Source organism: Monodon monoceros, unplaced genomic scaffold (assembly GCF_005190385.1).
Source record: "Monodon monoceros isolate NGI ecotype Baffin Bay Population unplaced genomic scaffold, NGI_Narwhal_1 Super_Scaffold_20, whole genome shotgun sequence".
In the NCBI taxonomy this organism is placed as follows: Eukaryota; Metazoa; Chordata; class Mammalia; order Artiodactyla; family Monodontidae; genus Monodon; species Monodon monoceros.
The window spans coordinates 76,183,061-76,206,678 of record NW_021703777.1 but is presented as its reverse complement, the minus strand read 5'-3'; the positions used below and the strand labels follow the sequence as shown (position 1 = coordinate 76,206,678).

At 35.9% G+C, this 23,618-nt stretch overlaps 1 protein-coding gene across 5 annotated transcripts in view; it reads right to left on the bottom strand.

Moving 5' to 3' along the window:
* The window catches only part of ARAP2 (ArfGAP with RhoGAP domain, ankyrin repeat and PH domain 2), a 194,879-nt gene that overhangs the window by 158,707 nt on the left and 12,554 nt on the right, over positions 1–23,618 (bottom strand). For 2 of the 5 annotated variants that reach the window (XM_029234842.1, XM_029234843.1), the window contains exons 2-5: positions 21,266–22,315; positions 2,867–2,925; positions 1,699–1,775; positions 883–968 (exon numbers count right to left, since the gene is read on the bottom strand). In XM_029234842.1, coding sequence (XP_029090675.1) covers positions 883–968; positions 1,699–1,775; positions 2,867–2,925; positions 21,266–22,170 — 1,127 coding nt within the window. In that variant the 5' untranslated portion in view covers positions 22,171–22,315. Of the gene's footprint in view, positions 1–882; positions 969–1,698; positions 1,776–2,866; positions 2,926–21,265; positions 22,316–23,618 lie in introns of those variants that run through there. The other 3 variants (XM_029234845.1, XM_029234844.1, XM_029234846.1) reach the window with 3 other exon arrangements.

Here is a 23,618-nt window from a genome sequence, read left to right as displayed (position 1 = left end):
TACATTCAGAAGGTAAAAGCTGTATAACATATAATATTTACTGGAACACATAGTTGCTAAGTATATTCCTATAGATTTAAGGAATGACAAAACAGATTGGCTCAGCCATTTATGCATAATAAAACTCATTACAAAGAAGTTTTTGCTAATCAATGAAAACAGATATGCCTAGGAGTCAAATTACATCCTTCTGGACGTGGTATTCTAAAAATCATTGCCACCTTAAAGGACTTAACTTGGCCCCTTCCACATTCTGCACTGTAGGAAGTTCATATCAAATGCCTACTGAAGATTCTCAATGATTTAGTCTCATCTTAAGGAAACCCTCAACAGTGTTAGCCTTGGAGAATAAAGGTTAAAATAGACAAATGTTAGGTAATGATGCACTACATCAAGTGCTAATAAAGCTGAGAGAAAAATAAAATTTAAGTTGGTACCTTACAAACTCTATTCAATCTCATGTGTGATCCAAATAACTGGATAATTTTCAAGCTGCTTCTCAATTCTGAACTTCTAATAAAAGGATACATTACATTTGTAAAAATTATGCACCTCACATAGTGACATTTTTGGCACTGTCTCTTTCTTCTTCATAGTAAGGTAACTTCCTATCTTTAAAGTGCAAACATGGTCACCACATATTTGCCACTTTGGGAAAGGGAGAATGGTTTCAATTAGGAAAAGACAAAAATAATGTGCCACAGACTACAGAATCGATTTACAGGCTCTAAATTCAATTACTGAAATGAGTGCTGTTGTCAAAAGAAAGGATTTGAACTTAAACTATTTTCTTAGAAATATAATATGAGCAAGAATTCAACACTGTATATTATATAACATTTTATTCAAAAGAATTAATCATCATCAATCATGTCCTCATACCTTGATTTGACAAAAAATGAGTTTCTTTCAGTTTCCCCTTTGAGTGTTTCTTCCTGGGTCCAAAATTCATTCTTTATGGATCTCTTCTATAAAAAAAAAAATACACATTTTTCAGGGGAGCAATATTCTACAAAGATTCACAGTATCCAGGTTTAGTTTTATTAAACAAACGTCAATTGTTTAGATCAATTTTCAATAAAAACAATTTAATTAGGGTGACTATATTAAACAGTAGCCTTTTGATCCCTTTTTCAATATTTTATTTAAATCATTAATAACTCATCATTTCAACTAAGAAGAACAGAAGATGCTAAGAATAAAATTTATTTACTTTTACTTTCCCACTTATTTTTTGTCTTCCAACTTCTCTTTCATCATGACCAAGAAATAAAATACCAAAAGAGCACAAGTAGTGGAGAGGAAAGACTAAGTGATAAACTTAATAATTAAGATTTGTAAATAGTTAGAAGTCTGTCTATATTTGGGTATAAGGCAAAGTAAAATCTAGTAGCTTTTGTCAGTTTGCCTTTCCTTTTTACAGGGGTTTGTCTTATTCTTTTTTTTTTAAGTAACTTGTGGTAAATTTTGAAAACCCACTGATCTGTATTCCTAAAATCAAATTGAAATGTATTTCTGTGATATATTTTTAAAGATATAAATCTGCCATGATTTTACTGAGCAGGATTTCGCTGAACGGAAATTTCTTTCTTCAATATAACACATTCTTCAAACAGCTTAAAGGAAAATGAAGAGGCATATATAGGCAGAAAAGCAAAGAATTGAATATGGAAAAAAATTAAAATGTACGGGACTAACCTTGGAATTTTCTAGTCTCTGGAAGAGAAAGGTCTCTCCATAAGGGAAAATGGAAGATGAATTCTCCTCATTCGTATCTTTTGGGGGAATTATAGGATGAGAATAGAAAGATGTGAATAATGTGAAATATTGTTTTAAAAAAGCATGTGTTTAATTATTTTATAGCAATATCACAACTTAAGGTTTATTCTCTGAGAGTCCAAAATTCTGCGCATAATTCTTACCCTCAAATCAACTCTAAGCATAATTTTCTCAATGTATACACCCCTCACTTCACAACCAAAACACATTACTCACTGTTTCTCAAAGTGTGATGTGTCACATTTGTCCTTGCTAACCTATAGGATCCACGTTAATATAAGTAAGCACATTTCCGCATACAATGGAAATTGTCATGGTGTGTTTGTAATGTTAATTCCTAAATAAGAGATTAGTTTTAATGGCAGAAAATTAATCTTAATTCTATTATAATTTTAAACAAATGATCCTTAAAAGTTCACTAACATAACAGCTAGATGTTATAGCATTCAAAATGTCAGAATCCACTTAATATAATCCCTCTAATACCATAACTACTAATGCACCTGTAAGTAAATTCTTTCAAGAGAATTTCCACAATCCCTGAATTACATCGATCCACAAGAAAGAATTCTCAACACTTGCGTTTTCTGCTGTGGCAAATTTTTTTAAAGGTTCAGTAGTCAAGTGTTTGCTAACAGCATTGAGAAGAATGTTCCTGAACTTGTACACGCAGAATTTTCAAAAAGAAAGAAAAGCCTCTCTCAGTGAGCAGTTGACCAGAGCAATGTCAGCCCTTTCCTGTTACCATGGCAAAATTACTTTCCATAAATCTACGCCCTGTAGTTCAGACTGTCAGAAACCACATAATTTAGTTAAATGCTTTCGACTGTGATTAATGATAAATGAAGCCTGGGTTAAAAAATCTTTTTACATTAGCATGTGCAAATTTCCAGGAGTCTGCGTATATATTACTGTCTTTCATTCACTCACCTTTAAAAGTGTCTGGAGTACTATGAACCCTGGCAGACAGTTATTCCCACTATTCCCTATTCCACAGGTGGGCTGCCTTCTTGATCATGATTTTAACACTTGTAAGAGTATCAAATGAGTACTAACTAATTTACAGACTTTAAAAGCTGAGACTCACTTTGTTGTGTCATAGATTTTCCAGTTGAGGTGGGAACATTTCTTCTCTCACGGAAATAGCTTAAGGCAAAGGGAAAAATAGATAAAATACGTAAAAATAGATGTTACCATCTTGAGTAAAGGATTAATTGTAGGCACATATATTCTTTTTGTTAGAAAAACCAGTATTCAAAAATAAGTTTGATTTTAATGAACAAATACAATGGCCAAATTCCATAAATATGTTTTTTTAAATAGCCTTAAAGGAAGAGATTTTATGGGATTTTACAACTGTTTGCTTCTTACATTTATAATTCACAAAAGTAAAATGAACATATTTGCCCAAGTATTTATGATTTCTTTTGTCTTTAGCTTTACAATATTGAATAAAAAATCTGTCTGGCTCTAAGAGCATAATTTGAAAATACATAAGACCTTTTCTCAAAGATCTCACAGCCTTGAGAGAGAAATACTACAGGTAATTAATTAGAATACAACATAACAGCAATGCCAGAGGAAAACACTGTGGAAACAGAAGATAATGAATACCTACTACCATATGAAAGAGTTCTATTTTTCCATTTAAATATAAGGATCAGGACAGTGTCCTTAACTTCTCTTAAATATAAATATGCCCAAGTAACTATAGGAAAGACTATATATATGTAGTTGTAGTTATCTATTTATTTATATCTATATAAAAGAACAGAAACCAATGAAATAGAATATAAACAAAATTTAAAAATAATGGTAACCAAAAGCTGGTTCTTTGAAAAGATCAATAAAATTTATAACCCTCAGGGAAGGAAAATAAGAATGAGAGACAGAAGAGACAAATTACCAATATTGGGAATGAAAGAGAGGACATCACTACAAATCCTACAAACATTAAAGGGATAATTACAGACTATTAAGAAAAACTTTATGCCAATAAATTCAACAATTTACATGAAATGGAAAAATTCCTTGAGATACAAATGATCAAATAGGACACAAGAATAGAAAATCTTAATATCCCTGTATCTATTAGAAAAATTGAATTCAGTAATTAATCACCTACCCACAAAAAGCTCCAGGCCCAAATACTGCAATGGTGAGCTCCACCAAACATTTAAGGAAGGAATAATACCAATTCTATGTAAACCTTTTCAGAAAATAGGGAAGGAAGGACTACTTCCTAGTTCATTCAGTAAGGCCAGTATTACTAATACACAACCAGTCAAAAACAAAACAACAGATAAATATTAGACAAATATTCCTTATAAATTTAACATGCAAAAATCGTTAACAAAATATTAGCAAATCAAATCCAACAATACATAAAAAGGATAATATATTATGACCAGGTGAGATTTACCAGAAGAAAGCAAAGTTGGTTTAACATGGAAAAATTAATATAATTCACGAAATTAAGAAAATAAAGGAGAAAAATCACATTCTCACAGCAATAGATTCAGAAAAACCAATTGACAAAATTCAAAATCCATTCATGACAAAAGCTCTCAGCAAACTAGGAATAGAAAAAAACTTCCTCAACCTAATAAAGGGCATTTATGAAAAACCAACATCATAATCAAAGATTAAAGACTGAATCATTTTCCCTAAGACTGGAAATAAGGCAAGAAGGTGGGCGCTCACTAGTTATATACACATTAGCAGTCAGTGCAACAAGCGAAAGAAATAAAAAAAATTCAGATTGGAAAGGAAGGCCTCTTATAAGCAGAAGTCTGTATCTAATCAACAGGAAATCCTTAAAAATCTACCTAAAAGCTTCTCAAACTGCTAAGTCAGTCAGTCTAGCAAGGTACCAGGATAGGGGGAAATAGTTTTAAAAATCAATAGTATTTCTAAATACTAGCAATGAACAATTGGAAAAATAGTTTGAAAATATAACTTTTACAATAGCATAAAGAAACATGAAATACTAAGGGGTAAATTTATCAAAATATGGGCAGGATCTGCACACTGAAAATTCTAAAACATTGCTGAGAAAAATTAATGAAGACCTAAATAAGTAGATATATCATGTTCATGGATTGGAAGACTCAATATCGTTAAGATGTGAATTCTCCACATATTGATATACAGCATCAACATAATCCCAAACAAAATTCCAGTGATCTTTTTTATAGAAATTAACAAGGTGATGCTAAAATTTACATGCAAATAAGAACAATTTAGAATGGTCAGAACATTTAAAAGAAAGACAGAATTGGAAGATTTATAGTATATGATTTCAATATTTAGTCTAAAACTACAGCAATCAAATTTGTGTGGTATTGGTGAAAGGGCAGACATATAAATCAATGGAATTAAACAGAAGTCCACATATACTCCCACACATCTATGGTCCAGTGATTTTTGAAAAAATATGTCATGGCAATTCAATGGGGAAAGGATAGTCTTTTCAACAAGTGTTGCTGGAATAACTGGATAGCTCAATTTAAAAAAAGAAATGAATATCAACCATTACTTCATACCATACACAAAAATTAACTTGAAATGCAGTTTAGGCCTAAATGTTACTACTAAAACTCTAAACCTTCTGGAAACCAACAGAAGAAAAATTTTGCAACCTTTAAGTATGCAAAGATTTCTTAAATAAGATACAACACCCCCCCAAAAAAAGTTGGACCTTTATGCTGTCACATATTTCTGATAAATGACTTGTTTCTAAAATATAAAAAGAATACTTACAATCTATTAATAGGAATGATTCAATTTAAAAATGGACAAAAATTTAAATAGACACCTTATAAGAGGATACACAAATGTGATAATAAATACGGACTCATTAGAATGGATAAACTTAAGGCTGTAAATACCAAGTGTTAGACAGTATGTTGAATAAATAAGAGGTTTAAATACTGCCAGCAGGAACGCGAAAGGGTACATCCATTTTGGAATACTGCTTGACATTTTCTGATAAAGTTAATTTAAGCTCCCAGCTATTCAATCCTAGAAACTCAAAAGAATTGAAAACATATTTCCAGGGAAATAAAGTTTTCTGGTCTTTCTTCATAGCAGTTTTACCCTCAATAATCAACAACTTAAAACAAACTAAATGTACATCAACAGGTGAATGATAAACAAATAGTGGTATAAGGACCTAAGGGATTACTACCAAGCTTGGGGGTGGGAACTAATAAAAGGATACAAATTAATACTAAACATAATAATATGAATAACTCTCAAAATCATCATGCTCAGCGAAAGAAGCCTGGCACAAAGACGTATATCCTATATGATTCTATAAGGGAGCGTGGAAAACGGATGGACTGTAGAAGGACACTAAGAAATGCTTAGGGTTGATGGAACTGCCACTTCTTAATTGTGGTGATAATTTAATAGGTTTACACATCTTTCAAAACTCATCAAATTATATGCTTTGAATTGGTACACTTTATTATGCAAATATTATACCTCAAAGAGTTGTTTAAAAATGAATTTAGCAAAACTACTCTTCATAGGGTTGATACATAAAATATAAACTATATTGCCAAATATCAGCGAACAAAATGAAATATTAAAAGTGATACCATATACAAAAGTATCAGAAAAATATAAAAACCCAGGATTAAATCTAACAAAAGATTTGTAAGAACTCACTCCTGAGAAACCATTCCTGAGAAAATTAAAGAAAATCTAATTAAATGGAGGAATATATGGAAGACTGAATACTGCAAAGATGTTAACACTGCCTATGTTCATTTGTAGAATCAATGTAATCCCAATCAAAAGAGTTACAGGGGTGGGTACCTAGGTGGAATTTAACAAGTTGATCTTTAAATTTATAAGAAAAAGCAAAAGACCAAGAATAACTAAGACACCTGAAGAAGAAAGTGAGAAGACTTGCTCTGCTAGGTATCAGGATTTATTTTTAAAGCTATGGTAATGAAGACACTACATTACTGATAGAAGGACAGATAAATAGATTAGTGAAGTAGAATGGGCATAAAGGCACCCAATATTCATTTAAGTTAAAACAAAGATGTCAATCTTGAGCAATGAGCAAAGCATGTCTTTAATAAGAAGATGACTTGTATATCCACTTGGTATTAAAAAAAAAAAGTACTCCTACCTCAAACTATACCTAGAAATCAATTAAAGGTGGATTATAGGGGCTTCCCTGGTGGCGCAGTGGTTGAGAGTCCGCCTGCCGATGCAGGGTACACGGGTTCGTGCCCTGGTCCAGGAAGATCCCACGTGCCGCAGAGCGGCTAGGCCCGTGAGCCATGGCTGCTGAGCCTGCGCGTCCGGAGCCTGTGCTCTGCAACCGGAGAGGCCACAACAGTGAGAGGCCCGCGTACCGCAAAAAAAAAAAAAAAAAAAAGGTGGATTATAAATCCCAACATGATAGGCCAAACAATAAAGCTAGAAGAATATAAAACAGAATATCTTCTGTGTCTTAAGATATGAAAAATTCTAACTCTAAAGGAAAGTAATGGTAAATCTGACTAAATTAAAGAACTTTCATTCATTAAAACTCACCATCAAAGAATAAAAAAGCAGTATGTAGAAGAGGAAAATATATATTCGACAAAGGGCTCATACTCATGGTGCATCAATAACTCTTAAAAATCATTATAAAACACAGAAAATGCAATTCAAAACAACAACGCCCCTCCTTCAAAATGGGTAAATGACTCCAAAAGGTACCACATAAAAGATAGAAACATGGTCAATGACCAATAAATGCGTTAAAAGGTGCTCGATTTCATTAGTCATCAGAAAATACAAATTAAAATCGCAATGAATTATAACTACCAGCCCACCTGTATGGCTTAAATTTTTTAAATAACGAAATTCTGTTGAGGCTATGAGACAAAAGAAATGCACTAGTTTACACTGCTAGTGTTAACATAAGTGAGCATAACCACTCAATGATGAGAACCACTTTGCATTACCTACCAAAGTGCAAGATAAGCATATACTATGACAGCAACGCTACTCTTAAGTATATATTCAACAGACATACATGTAGATGAAAAGAAAAACCACCCAAATGTATGTCAACATAAAAAAGTTAAAGAAGCTGTGGGAGAATCACACAAAAGAATAACATTCAACAGACAAAACAACAAACTGACATGCAGCCACATGGATGCATCTCATAAACATCAGGTTGAATAAAAGATATCGGACACAAAACGTTACTTGCTGTATGATTCCATTTATATGAAATTCTAGAATAGGCAAAAGTAATTCAGTGAGATCAGTGGTTCCCCAATGCAGGTGATAGGATAATTTACTGCCAATGTGCAAAGGCGATTTTTGAGGGATGATAGAAATGTTGTGTATCTTGATTGTGGTCACATGGGTGTATATATTTGTCAAAACTCATCAACCTGTCTATTTAATATCAGTCTTTTTTCTTACATGTGAGTTAGATATAAATAAAGCTGGTTTACACATGTGTGTACACATATATCATTTACATGTAAAATACTAGATGATGTGGAGAATGTGAACTATAACAGTAGAATGGATATCATGATATATCCATATGGGGAAATATTATACAGCAGTGAAAATGAACAGTCTACAAACATAGGTACCAACATAGATTAAGTCTCAAAGTTAAGCAAAATGAACTTAACTAAAAGATTTACTATATGGCTGCATTTTTGAAACCATAAGACAGTCAAAACTACAGTATAGAGAAGGGATTCAAGATGGCGGAAGAGTGAGGCGCGGAGATCACCTTCCTCCCCACAGATACATCAGAAATACATCTACACGTGGAACAACCCCTACAGAGCACCGCCTGAACGCCAGCAGAAGACCTAAAACCTCCCAAAAGGCAAGAAACTCCCCACGTACCTGGGTAGGGCAAAAGAAAAAAGAAAAAACAGAGACAAAAGAATAGGGATGGGACCTGCTCCAGTGGGAGGGAGCTGTGAAGGCGGAAAGGTTTCCACACGCTAGGAAGACCCTTCGTGGGCAGAGACTGCGAGTGGTGGAGGGGGGAGCTTCAGAGCCATGGAGGAGAGTGCAGCAACAGGGGTGTGGAGGGCAAAGCGGGGAGATTCCCGCACAGAGGATCGGCGCTGACCAGCACTCACCAGCACGAGAGGCTTCTCTGCTCACCCCCCGGGGCGGGCGGGGGTGGGGAGCTGAGGTTCGGGCTTCGGTTGGATGAGGACTGGGGTTGGCTGCATGAACAGAGCCTAAAGAGGGCTAGTGTGCAACAGCTAGCTGGGAGGGAGTCCGGGAAAAGGTCTGAAGCTGCCGAAGAGGCAAGACACTTTTTCTTGCCACTTTGTTTAGGGGTGCGCAAGGAGAGGGGATTAAGAGTGCTGCTTAAAGGAGCTCCAGAGATGGGCGCGAGCCGTGGCTATCAGCGCGGACCCCAGAGATGGGCATGAGATGCTAAGGCTGCTGTTGCAGCCACCAAGAAGCCTGTGTGCAAGCACAGGTCACTCTCCACATCTCCCCTCCCGGGAGCCTGTGCAGCCCGCCACTGCCAGGGTCCCGTGATCCAGGGACAACTTCCCCGGGAGAACACACGGTGTGCCTCAGGCTGCTGCAACGTCACGCTGGCCTCTGCCGCCACAGGCTTGCCCAGCATTCCGTACCCCTGCCTCCCCCTGGCCTGAGTGAGCCAGAGCCCCCGAATAGCTGCTCCTTTAACCCCGTCCTGTCTGAGTGAAGAACAGATGCCCTCAGGTGACCTACATGCAGAGGCGGGGCCAAATCCAAAGCTGAACCCCAGGAGCTGTGAGAACAAAGAAGGGAAAGGGAAATCTCTCCCAGCAGCCTCAGAAGCAGCGGAGTAAATCTCCACAATCAACTTGATGTACCCTGCATCTGTGGAATACATGAATAGACAACGAATCATCCCAAATCAAGGAGGTGGAACTTTGGGAGCAACTATATATATATATTTTTTTTTCCCTTTTTATCTTTTTCTGAGTGTGTAGGTGTATGTTTCTGTATGTGATTTTGTCTATATAGCTTTGCTTTTATTAGTTGTCCAAGGGTTCTTTCTGTCCGTTTTTTCTCTTTTTTTTAGTATAGATTTTAGTGCTTCTTATCATTGGTGGATTTGTTTTTAGGTTTGGTTGCTCTATTCTTTCCTTCTTTCTTTCTTTATTACTTTAAAATTTTTTTAATAATTATTTTTTATTTTAATACCGTTATTTTATTTCATTAAATTTCATTTCATTTTATCTTTTTCTTTCTTTCTTTCTTTTCTCCCCCCTATTGTGCTGAGCCGTGTGGATAACAGGCTGTCGGTGCTTCAGCCAGGCATCAGGGCTATGCCTCTGAGGTGGGAGAGCCAATTTCAGGACATTGGTCCACCAGAGACCTCCCAGCTCCACGTAATATCAAATGGCAAAAATCTCCCAGAGAACTCCATCTCAACGCCACGACCCAGCTCCACTCAATGACCAGCAAGGTACAGTGCTGGACACCCTATGCCAAACAACTAGCAAGACAGGAACACAACCCCACCCATTAGCAGAGAGGCTGCCGAAAATCATAATAAGGTCACAGACACCCCAAAACACACTACCAGATGTGGACCTATCCAACAGAAAGAAAAGATCCAGCCTCATCCACCAGAACACAGGCACTAGTCCCCTCCACCTGGAAGCCTACACAAACCACTGAACCAGCCTTAGCCACTTGGGGCAGACACCAAAAGCAATGGGAACTATGAACCGGCAGCCTGCGAAAAGGAGACCTCAAATACAGTAGGTTAAGCGCAATGAGAAGACACAGAAACACACAGCACATGAAGAAGCAAGGTAAAAACCCACCAGACCTAACAAATGAAGAGGGAATAGGCAGTCTACCTGAAAAAGAATTCGGAATAATGATAGAAAAGATGATCCACATTCTTGGAAATAGAATGGAGAAAATACAAGAAATGTTTAACATCGACCTAGAAGAACTAAAGAGCAAACAAACAATGATGAACAACACAATAAGTGAAATTAAAAATTCTCTAAAAAGGATCAGTAGCAGACTAACTGAGGCAGAAGAACGGATAAGTGACCTGGAAAATAAAATAGTGGAAATAAGTACTGTAGAGCAGAATAAAGAAAATAGAATGAAAAGAATTGAGGACAGTCTCAGAGACTTCTGGGACAACATTAAATGCACCAACATTCGAAATATACAGGTCCCAGAAGAAGAAGAGAAAAAGAAAGGGACTGAGAAAATATTTGAAGAGATTATAGTTGAAAACTTCCCTAATATGGGAAAGGAAATAGTCAAGTCCAGGAAGCACAGAGAGTCCCATACAGGATAAATTCAATGAGAAATACACCAAGACACATATTGATCAAACTATCAAAAATTAAATACAAAGAAAAAATATTAAAAGCAGCAAGGGAAAACCAACAAATAACACATAAGGGAATCCCCATAAGGTTAACAGCTGATCTTTCAGCAAAAACTCTGCAAGACAGAAGGGAGTGGCAGGATATATTTAACGTGATGAAAGGGAAAAATCTACAACCAAGATTACTCTACCCAGCAAGGATCTCATTTAGATTTGACGGAGAAATTAAAACCTTTACAGACAAGCAAAGCTAAGACAATTCAACACCACCAACTAGCTTTACAACAAATGCTAAAGGAACTTCTCTAGGGAGGAAACACAAGAGGAGGAAAAGACCTAAAATAACAAACCCAAAACAATTACGGAAATGGTAATAGGAACATACATATCGATAATTACCTTAAATGTAAATAGATTAAATGCTCCAACCAAAAGACATAGACTGGTTGAATGGAGACAAAAACAAGACCCATATATATGCTGTCAACAAGAAACCCACTTCAGACCCAGGGACACATACAGACTGAAAGTGAGGGTATGGAAAAAGATATTCCATGAAAATGGACACAAAGCTGGAGTAGCACTTCTCACATCAGACAAAACAGACTATAAAACAAAGACTTTACAAGAGACAAAGAAGGACACTATAATGATCAAGGGATCAATCCAAGAAGGAGATATAAGAACTGTAAATGTTTATGCACCTAACATAGGAGCACCTCAATACATAAGGCAAATACTAACAGGGTTAAAAGGGGAAATCGACAGTAACACAATCATAGTAGGGGACTTTAACACCCCACTTTCACCAATGGACAGATCATCCAAAATGAAAATAAAAAAGGAAACACAACCTTTAAATGATACATTAAACAAGATGGACTTAATTGCTATTTACAAGACTTTCCATCCAAAAACAACAGAATACATATTCTTCTCAAATGCTCATGAAACATTCTCCAGGATAGATCATATCTTAGGTCACAAATCAAGCCTTGGTAAATTTAAGAAAACTGAAATTGTTTCAAGTATCTTTTCCAACCACAATGTTATGAGACTAGATATCAATTACAGGAAAAAATCTGTATAAAATACAAACACATGGAGGCTAAACAATACACTACTTAATAACCAAGAGATCACTGAAGAAATCAAAGAGAAAATCAAAAAATACCTAGAAACAAATGACAATGAAAACACGACAACCCAAAACATAAGGGATGCAGCAAAAGCAGTTCTAAGAGGGAAGTTTATAGCAATACCATCCTACCTTAAGAAACAAGAAACATCTCAAATAAACAGCCCAAACTTACAACTAATACAATTAGAGAAAGTAGAACAAAAAAACCCCAAAGTTAGCAGAAGGAAAGTAATCATAAAGATCAGATCAGAAATAAAAGGAAAAGAAATGAAGGAAACAATAGCAAAGATCAATAAAACTAAAAGATGGTTCTTTGAGAAGATAAATAAAACTGATAAACCATTAGCCAGACTCATCAAGAAAAAAAGGAAGACTCCAATCAACAGAATTAGAAATGAAAAAGAAGTAACAACTGATACTGCAGAAATACAAAGGATCATGAGAGATTACTACAAGCAACTATATGCCAATAAAGTGGACAAACTTAAAGAAATGGACAAATTCTTAGAAACGCAAAACCTTCCGAGACTGAACCAGGAAGAAATAGAAAATATGAACAGACCAATCACAAGCACTGAAATTGAAACTGAGATTAAAAATCTTTGAATAGGGCTTCCCGGGTGGCGCAGTGGTTGAGAGTCCGCCTGCCGATGCAGGGGACACTGGTTCGTGACCTGGTCTGGGAGGATCCCACATGCCGCGGAGCAGGTGGGCCTGTGAGCCATGGCCACTGAGTCTGCACATCCGGAGCCTGTGCTCTGCAATGGGAGAGGCCACAACAGTGAGAGGCCCATGTACTGCAAAAAAAAAAAATCTTCCAATAAACAAAAGCCCAAGACCAGATGGCGTCAGAGGTGAATTCTATCAAACATTTAGAGAAGAGTTAACACCTATCCTTCACAAATTCTTCCAAAAGATAGCAGAGGGAAGAACACTCCCAAACTCATTCTACGAAGCCACCATCACCCTGATACCAAAACCAGACAAAGATGTCACAAAAAAAGAAAACTACAGGCCAATATCACTGATGAACATAGATGCAAAAATCCTAAACAAAATACTAACAAACAGAATCCAACAGCACATTAAAAGGATCATACACCATGATCAACTGGTATTTATCCCAGGAATGCAAGGATTCTTCAATATACTCAAATCAATCCATGTGATACACCATATTAACAAATTGAAGGAGAAAACCCACATGATCATTTCAATCGTTGCAGAGAAAGCTTTCGACAAATTCAACACCCATCTATGATAAAAAAAACCCTCCAGAAAGTAGGCATAGAGGGAACTTACCTCAACATAATAAAGGCCATATATGACAAACGCAGAGCCAACATCGTCCTCAATGGTGAAAAACTGAAACCAATTCCACTAAGATCAGGAAAAAGACAAGGTTGCCCATTCTCACCACTATTATTCAACACAGTTTTGGAAGTTTTAGCTGCAGCAATCAGAGAAGAAAAAGAAATAAAAGGAATCCAAATTGGCAAAGAAGAAGTAAAGCTGTCTCTGTTTGCAGATGACATGATACTATACACAGAGAATTCTAAAGATGCTACCAAAAAACTACTAGAGCTAATCAATGAATTTGGTAAAGCAGCAGGATACAAAATTAAGCACAGAAATCTCTTGCATTCCTATAAACTAATGATGAAAAATCTGAAAGTGAAATTAAGAAAACAATCCCATTTGCCATTGCAACAAAAAGAATAAAATATCTAGGAATGAACCTACCTAAGGAGACAAAAGACCTGTATGCAGAAAATTATAAGACACTGATGAAAGTAATTAAAAATGATACAAATAGATGGAGAGATAGACCATGTTCTTAGATTGGAAGAATCAACATTTTGAAAATGACTCTACTACCCAAAGCAATCTACAGATTCAATGCAATCCCTATCAAACTACCACTGGCATTTTTCACAGAACTAGAACAAAAAAATTCACAGTTTGTATGGAAACACAAAAGACCCCGAACAGTCAAATCAGTCTTGAGAAAGAGAAACGGAGCTGGAGGAATCAAGCTACCTGACCTCAGACTATACTACAAAACTACAGTAATCAAGACACTATGGTACTGGCACAAAAACAGAAATATAGATCAATGGAACAGGATAGAAAGCCCAGAGATAAACCCAAGCAAATATGGTCACCTTATCTTTGATAAAGGAGGCAAGAATATACAATGGAGAAAAGACAGCCTCTTCAATAAGTGGTGCTGGGAAAACTGGACAGTTACATGTAAAAGAATGAAATTAGAACACTTCCTAACACCATACACAAAAATAAACTCAAAATGGATTAAAGACCTAAATGTAAGACCAGACAGTATCTTAGAGGAAAACATAGGCAGAACACCCTATGACATAAATCACAGCAAGATCCTTTTTGACCCAACTCCTAGAGAAATGGAAATAAAAATAAAAATAAACAAATGGGACCTAATGAAACTGAAAAGCTTTTGCACAGCCAAGGAAACCATAAACAAGACCAAAAGACAACCCTCAGAATGGGAGAAAATATTTGCAAATGAAGGAACTGACAAAGGATTAATCTCCAGAATTTACAAGCAGCTCATGCAGCTCAATAACAAAAAAACAAACAACCCAATCCAAAAATAGGCAGAAGACCTAAATAGACATTTCTTCAAAGAAGATATACAGATTGCCAACAAACACATGAAAGCATGCTCAACATCATTAATCATTAGAGAAATGCAAATCAAAACTACAATGAGATATCATCTCACATCGGTCAGAATGGCCATCATCAAAAAATCTACAAACAATAAATGCTGAAGAGCGTGTGGAGAAAAGGGGAACCTCTTGCACTGTCGGTGGGAATGTAAATTGATACGGCCAATGTGGAGAACAGTATGGAGGTTCCTTAAAAAACTAAAAATAGAACTGCCATATGACCCAGCAATCCCACTACTGGGCATATACCCTGAGAAAACCATAATTTAAAAGAGTCATGTACCACAATCTTCATTGCAGCTCTATTTACAATAGCCAAGACATGGAAGCAACCTAAGTGTCCATTGACAGATGAATGGATAAAGAAGATGTGGCACATATATACAATGGAATATTACTCAGCCATAAAAAGAAACGAAATTGAGTTATTTGTAGTGAGGTGGATGGATCTAGAGTCTGTCATACAGAGTGAGGTAAGTCAGAAGGAGAAAAACAAATACCGAGATCAGCTCGGTGCTTTGCGAGCACCTAGAGGGGTGTGATAGGGAGGTTGGGAGGGAAGGAGATGCAAGAGGGAAGAGATATGGGAACATATGTATATGTATAGCTGATTCACTTTGTTATAAAGCAGAAATTAACTCACCATTGTAAAGCAATTATACTCCAATAAAGATGCTAAAAAAAATAATGACAGTATATTGTTTGGGACATACTTAAGATGTAAAACTTTTTTAAAATGAGAGTAATCATCATTATTTAAAGTCAGGATAGAAGTTGTCTTTGGCTGGGGAGGGCACACAAGTTTACCAAAGGGTTGCAAAATAAGTCACCCTTTATTTGTGCATTATCTCCAGATTCTTGACACTGTCATATGGCTATAATCATTTCCTCAAATTTGTATGTCACTGACACAAATACATATTAATAATCTGAACCGCTGAGCAGCATTCAAATTTTCTACATCTTTGGTAACCTGTGCTAATAATATATATTGCTAATTCTTATTAAGCATTTACTATATGTCAGACACAGGTCTCAAAATTTTATAAATACACACACACTCATAATGTGTGTGTGTGTGTAGTCACAAACAACCGAAGAAGTAAGAACTGTCATTTATCTGCATTTTTTAAGAAGAAGATTGTCACACAAAGCAGTTAACTTACTTTTCCACAGTCACACAGCTCGTAAGTAACTAACCTGGGATTCAAACTCAGGCAGTCTAGCTCCATAAGCCCTTTTGTAAGTCACCATGCTTAATAAAAAACTCAACATTAACTTACTAAAAAAAAAAAAGTAAATTAAAAAAAAAGATTTTTGAATTATTTTAAGTACATCCATTAGTGGTATTTTTAAAGCATATTTTGTTGGTTTTACTTTTAGTCTGATAAATGTAAAGAAAAAAGTTTGCGATGATTTTTATTGATAGCTCTATTCAATATCCACCTGCAAGCAATTACCAAATCTATCAACCAAGCTCATTTGATCTACTGTAGATGAAAAGTAGGTCAATACAGGAAACAAGCTGTTTTGAAAACTGGTGATTAGCAATTTATATTCTCATTTATCTATGAATAAATTATCACAAGCTATTTTATATTCTAATATCTATTATGCCCAAAGCATTTTGTTAGGGGTTTATATATCTGCATCTCATATTTCATCCTCCTAATAGCCCACTGAGGTAGGACCTAGTGTCCTAATCCTACCAATAAGGAAAGGACGTTCTCCCAGCCCAAGGCGCACAGCTAATAGGAGACAAAACCAACATTTGAGGTCAATTCCGTCTTGAGTGCAAAGCCCACGTTCTTTCCTTTCTCCCTCTTTCTGCCCTATTATTTCCCCATCAGTTATCCTAAAAACTGCGATTGCTTTTAAATTTGAAATATAAAGCATGGTTGATTAGCAAAAATTTAAAACCCATTTAGAAAAGCAGTAGCTATTATCATTTTTTGTTATTATGCTTTGGTGATCTTGGTCAAGTTACCCAACAGCCCTGAGCCTATTTTTCCTCATTTATTGAAGGGGAATGAAAAAAGGGTCTGCTGCCTATGAATATTATGAGGATTAATGAGATGATGTTTTTAAAGAGCGTAAGGTGTGTGCCCTACACAATGTAAACACTCAGGTAGAATGAGCCAACTGTTATATTTTTTATTAGTGAAAAGAACATTTGGTCTTCCTGGTACACTGAATATGCACAAATGTTTCTTAAAGTCCTTAAAAGTATGAGAACTCTTCATTTGTAACAGTGAAAAAAAATAGTCAATGACCTAGTAGGGGAATAAACTGTGTTTTCCATCATTTAATAAAATACTATACAGCAATTATTGCTAAAATACGTGCATGGATGTGAACAAATCTCAAAAATAATATTAAAGGAAACACCAAGTTGCAAAAAATTAACTCTGATTATCAAAGTGAATCTTCAACATGCCTACAGATGTTATGTGTTCACATATTTTTTAATCACTAAAATTGCCAAGAAAAGCAGAGGCACAAAGTTTAATTAACGTTAAAGATCTCTCTTTATGATCTACACTTACCTATTACTTAAGCAAGGCAGCCGTGCTTATCATTACACAGAATGTTTGTTTTAAAAAAATGCAATTCTTACAATTCATAACAGACAAACTACAGGTCATTGTAGTATTGAATTCAAAAGAAAAACACCACAATCATTAGGCGGCAGTTGAAACTGCCCTGAGGTTACATAATGTCTAACTAAAACACACAAATCTGAATTCGGAAAACACAAGAGTGCATTAATTACAGCACAGACTACGAATATGAAATGTATAATGCACAGATAATTAAGTCTCAATCTACAAAGTTACAAAAAATGTCCTTAGGATAAGAATAAATAATTACAGAAGGATTACAGCACAAAAGTCTACATCATTATTGTGAAACTTTTTCATCACCTAGCAGAAGCTTCAGTTCAAAATATATTTTTTCAAACAAAGGGCTTTTCAAATTATGAATAAAGGGTACAAATGTTAATGTCTTTTCACTTGTAAAAAGGATCACACAGATACCTTTATCCTCTAACAATAAATCAAACGGTTAACTATTAATTTTGATTCATTATTTAGATATTCAAGTCAAAATTTGCAAATATTGAAATAATCAACCCATTTTATAAAAAGTCATTTTAAAGGAAAAAGTCTGAATTTTAGAATGCTAAGCATTTTTCTGCTATAACATGAAATGTAAAGTTTTCCTTGAACATGGAAAGGATAGGATGAGTTTCTGTATTTTTCTAATTCAATGTAGCAAACAATTGCTTACCATTTTTCTGTACGTTTTTGGTTCATATGTATTTCAACATTAAAGTCTAAAATAGTTGCATCCATTTTTAATATCTATGTATTAATACATCTAGAGAAAAAAATCTAAGATTTTTACTTTTAATAAAAAGTTCACAGGAGGCTGGAGACTTCAGGTTTAGAATTCAAATTTTTGAAAAGCCCTCAAACAGTCACTATAGCACCTCAGTCTTATAACAAGTTATAACAGATACTCCAGTCACAGTGCACCCTTGCATACCACACTCCTCCCCTTTACCGCTGTTTCCTTATTTTTCCTTCCCCCCAAACATTCAAAGGCGTGACACCTAAAAGACAGGGCTTTGACTGTGCCAAGGATAAAACAGTTACATGAAAGATGGATGAAAATCATTAAACTGGGGAGGAAGATAAGACAGGTATCTCTTCAGTTGCTAAAGATACTTGTTCCTTCCTGCTTTGAGCACTAAGGAGGGTCCTCCTGGAAGGATCACAAGACACACCTATGACTCCCAGGGAAGGGCAGCTGGTGAGACTTGCTTTCTGCTTGGAGACCTCTGTGGGAGACCTCCAGATGAGCTGATAAGGAAGAAGCTGGCTTTTCAAGCCTAGATCTGACCTGGCCCTCAAAAGATAGGACTTAAAAAAAGAGATCCTGAGGTCCAGTGTCCAGCATAGCCCCACCCAGCCCAGCCTTCCCAAAAGGAGCAGACAGGAGTTCAGGGAAGAAGCCCAAGGCAAGGACAAACATAACCCATTTGACTGGCAAGTTAATTGCATCAGATAAATTGGCAGGGGGTGGTGGGGTGAGGGTACATGTCCAGGGAGATAGAAACAAAGCACCTCACACATCAGGAATACACATCCAGCATCATGTTCCTGTCAACACTTATATGAAATCTTTAAGGAGTAAAGAAATTATGTCCAAATCACTGACCACAAAGAAATATATTTATATGGTACAGCAAGAAATGTACTAAATATCGTTTAGATGTTATTTGATTAGAGAGGATCTCAGATTATATAAGCCACGGTTTCATTTTATAAAAGTCATAACACTGTAATTAGTTTGCAATTACTGTTTGCAGTTCAGGCAAGGACCACAAAGAAAAACAGACAGTGAAGTCTGAAAATAATTTAATTTACTTTCTCATTTTATAATTTGATCACCAGAAATACCTAGTTACCATTTACTGCCATAATCAAAGAAGAAAAGAGAGGTGACAATGGGTTCTCTGGCAGTGCTATGATGAAGCTCCCGCTAAGCTCTTTACTACTAATTTCAACATTATTTTAATTCTCATTTTCAAAGACTCAGTCACAATGTGAATAACAAGTCTTTCACATGGTGCAAAGCTTACACTTAGAAGTAAATGAACATCAAAAGATTCTCAAAAATTTATGAAAAATAGCACAACTTATTTAAAACCTGAGCCAAATGTTTCTTATCTGAAGTTATCTTTATGGCTCGCAAAAGGATTCTGTTCCCGCAAAGACATAGCAGACCCTTCTCATTTACTTTCTTTTAATTGTTTAAAATTAGCAAAATATGCTAAAGCTATGGTGTCATACAAAAATTGGTGATCTTCTACTTTCCTAAGAAATACTCCATTTCTTATATATGCAATCAACACTTTTAAGAATATTTACTAAATGAGTGGTTAAGAAAGTGTGTTATAGAGTCAGATGTACTGGAATGAAATCCCAGTTCACTACCCATGTGATCCTAGAAAAATTAACCTAAGGCTCAGTTACCTCATAAGAAAATGGAGGAATAATACCTATTTCAGAGGGCCAATGTGAGAATTAGATAACCCATGGAAAATTATAAGCCAAACCAGCTTCTAGGTGTTTAATAAATGATACTGCCAATTGATTTCCCAGTAAATACTCAATATTGCCATTGGCACCAGGGATGCCATGATAAAGACAAATTAATTAGGGCCTCTGCCCTCAAGGAGTTTACACTCTAATGGGAGGTACTTAACATGGTCTTGTAAATTGCCATGTTTTCTCTTGCATGTACTAAATTTCCATATTTTTCTCTTGTAAATACAACCAAGATCCAGCACCAGGGACAGAGTGGATACACAGGGAGACAAAGGGGGAATGAGAATCTTGCAGAAATGCCAGCCTAGAGCCTGTTTACAGGAATTTGTAATTGCATTTAGTGCCACAGCGGTAAGGATTGAACTTAAACAACCTCATGACTCCCAACAGAGACAAGTGTTAGCTTTTAGTGAATTAAAAAAAAAAAAAAAAAAAAATCCCACCACAACCCTGAAGAAAACCACATCTTAGGTGTAACTTTGAGAAATGGTTGAAAGCTCTCCCTGCTATAAGTCAGCTCCTCTTAGACTCCACAGTTACCTCAGGGTACCAATGACCCAACAGGCCGGTAGGCCCCCTCTTTAGCGTTCTTGGTCTCCAGCTGAAGTGGTCTCATATTGTACTGCTACTACTTTTTACATGTCTTCCACACTACACTCAAGCCCCTTTTTTTCTCTCTACCTCCTCCGCATCTAGTGCCGTGACCAGTACCAAGCAAGTGCTCGCTAGATGCGTGGTGAATGATTAATTCATGCCAATCATGTCAGGTAGTAGAGATACAGTCATTAGGAACATGGCCCCTGCCAAAAAACGCATAACCTAGTGGGGAGATAGAGTCAGCAATTCAAATATAAAGTGCACTCATGGAAGAATATAATACCAGGCATGGAGGAAGGTACAGGAAAGAATGTCCAGGCAGAATGAGGGGAAATGAAGTCCCCCAGTTAAGTAGGAGAAAGCTGAAGAGTCCCAGGAAGTTATAAGTTGGAAACCGACTCTGGGCAGTGGTGTACAAGAGAGATGGTATGACAAAAAATTTCAGAAGAAAGAAAAGGTTGGTTGAATGGGTCAAATTTAGAAATGAACACTGAAAATAAAATTGTTAAAAAAAAACTAAATTCCCCCAAATTGAATACACACAACTTATCATAAAAATTCTTACCTCCCTGAAATTCCTTTTGCTGACCCTGGAATCTCTGGTACAGGCCGATGTCTTAGCAGAAAAGATTGAGATGGTCTTGAAACCAACTTGCTACGACTTCTCATAGGTGTTAGGACTGGCGATGACGGAACATACAAATCATTTACAACCATTTCTCCTTGAAATTGAAAGAATGGGGATGGTGGTGAGCTTTCTAATAAACCATTAGTTCCATTTCCAGAATTTGCTTCTGATACTGAACAGTCAGGTGAAGAAAGGAATTCAGGGTCTGCACTAGGAAGCTTGCTCACATTTTCTGAGATCAAATCAACCTTTTTTGTTTGTTCCTCTTCGGTTGTACAGTCGATAGTCTTTTGTGCAGTCAAAGATTCTACGTCAGTAATTTCACTACCCAATAAAGAATCTTGAAAAGAATCTGAATTCAGGTGTGGTTCTTCTTCCGGAATGGGAAAGTTGTATGTAGGAAGAGTCAGCTTATCATCTGATTTAAAAGACTGGCTATTTTCCACACTAACTTCATTTTGATCAAGACTTTTTGTAACAGTCTCCAACTGCGTTGGGCTGGGTGTCTGAACACTGTGTGAATCTGAAAGTTCTAGGCAGGTATTCTGAGAAGATGGAGTGTGGTGATCCTCTGAAGTCTCATGATTCTTCTTTGTTTTATGAACATTTGCATATATTGAGGTATCTTGCATTTTTGACAGGATTATCTGTAACTGTTTAAGTATCCTCCTCCGGTGTCCTGTAGGTGATATTCCAACTTTGAGGAGCACGCTGTCATTTATTTCTGCACAGTCCCTTACATTATTAAAACCAAATTCATGGAAGCGTAAGAGGTACTGCTCCAAATTAATGCTCATTAGGAAATCTTTGATATCAACATTCACTTCACTGACTGAGGACATAATGGTGGCTTCATTACTAGGTAATATGATAGAAGCAGTACAATGCAATACACACACAAGAGGGTGCACTTCTGTATTGGATTTTCCTCTATCACTTATCTCAAAATGTTATTTTCTGCACAGTGAATGCTTTATGTACTTAAGCCTAGAAAAAAAGGAAAGCAATATATTAGGGCATTTTGGGTATTAAAACTAGTTTCACATTATAAACGTTCTCTGAAGAAAAACGATAGAAATGAGGATCATTACTTGTGATCGCTGAGAGTTTGGAATCTTTGTGCATTACTTTGTATGCCCTAGAAAGTCAACTCCTAGGTAGAGTGTGAAGGGACAGGACAGAAATGCTGTGGTAGTATCAAATGACAATTTTCAAAAAGGTAAAAAAAAAATGATTCTCAAATATAAAATGAACATGTATCCAAAAAAATTCATTCATTAATTAATGAGGGAACCAGTAAGGTGGTAGGGCTAGTTCCAAGAGCATTTGTGGAACAGATTTACACAGTCCATCAGAAAAGGCTTTTTTTTTTTTTTTTCCTCAGTGCTAGAATAAAATGGGTAGGTTAGATAAAAAACTGGTTAGTGCCCTGCAGGACAATAAAACCATAACCTTTGGAGATATCTTTCTACTAGACAAAAATCTATAAGCTAACAGGTAACTTCTCAGTCCGGAGCTCTAAACAAATAGTAAATGGAAAGTGGAGCACAAGAATTAGAATTAAATATCCCTGAGGTGAGCCTGTTAAACAATACCCCCAACAAGGCATTGAAGGAACATGCTGTACATTCTTTTGATTTCCAAATTTTAGATAATTTTTCTTAATAGTACCTAACTAGATATGAACAACTCCCCCTTTAGTACACCTTCTTCAAAGACTCTCTCCAAAAGCACAGTTAGAACATACTTCTCAGGTTAATAATTTTCACTTCAAAATTGCAGCAGCATTGTATGTAAATATTGTTATATAGGATAAGACTAGCTGAGCAACTGTACAGTAGATAACAGGAAGTTAGTATGAAAGTAAAAGGAAAAAGTTTGAAGGTCACATTTTCCTTTATATACAGCATATACACATAGGTCCATTTTTCTCATAAACAGCATTGATTTTTTAAAAAGTTGATTTATCAGGTGCTGTTTACATGGCTGCATTCAGTTTGTAAAAATGTATGGTATGCAAAAATTTCTGTATATTATGCATCAGGAAAAAGAAAAAAATACAGAATATGCATAACAACCATACACTGAAGTAATAAAATGAGACACAGCCAAACAAGGTATATTTATCTGAGCAAGCACGGATGCAATATTTCTGGAAATCACATCTCAAAGTAGCTCTTCAAAAGACATAACTCAGAGCCTCTATGTGTTACATGCCCATAAGCTCTTGCTTTAACTGTTCAAAAACATCAGCCAACATTGACAAGTAAGTATATGAAAAAAGGGAAAA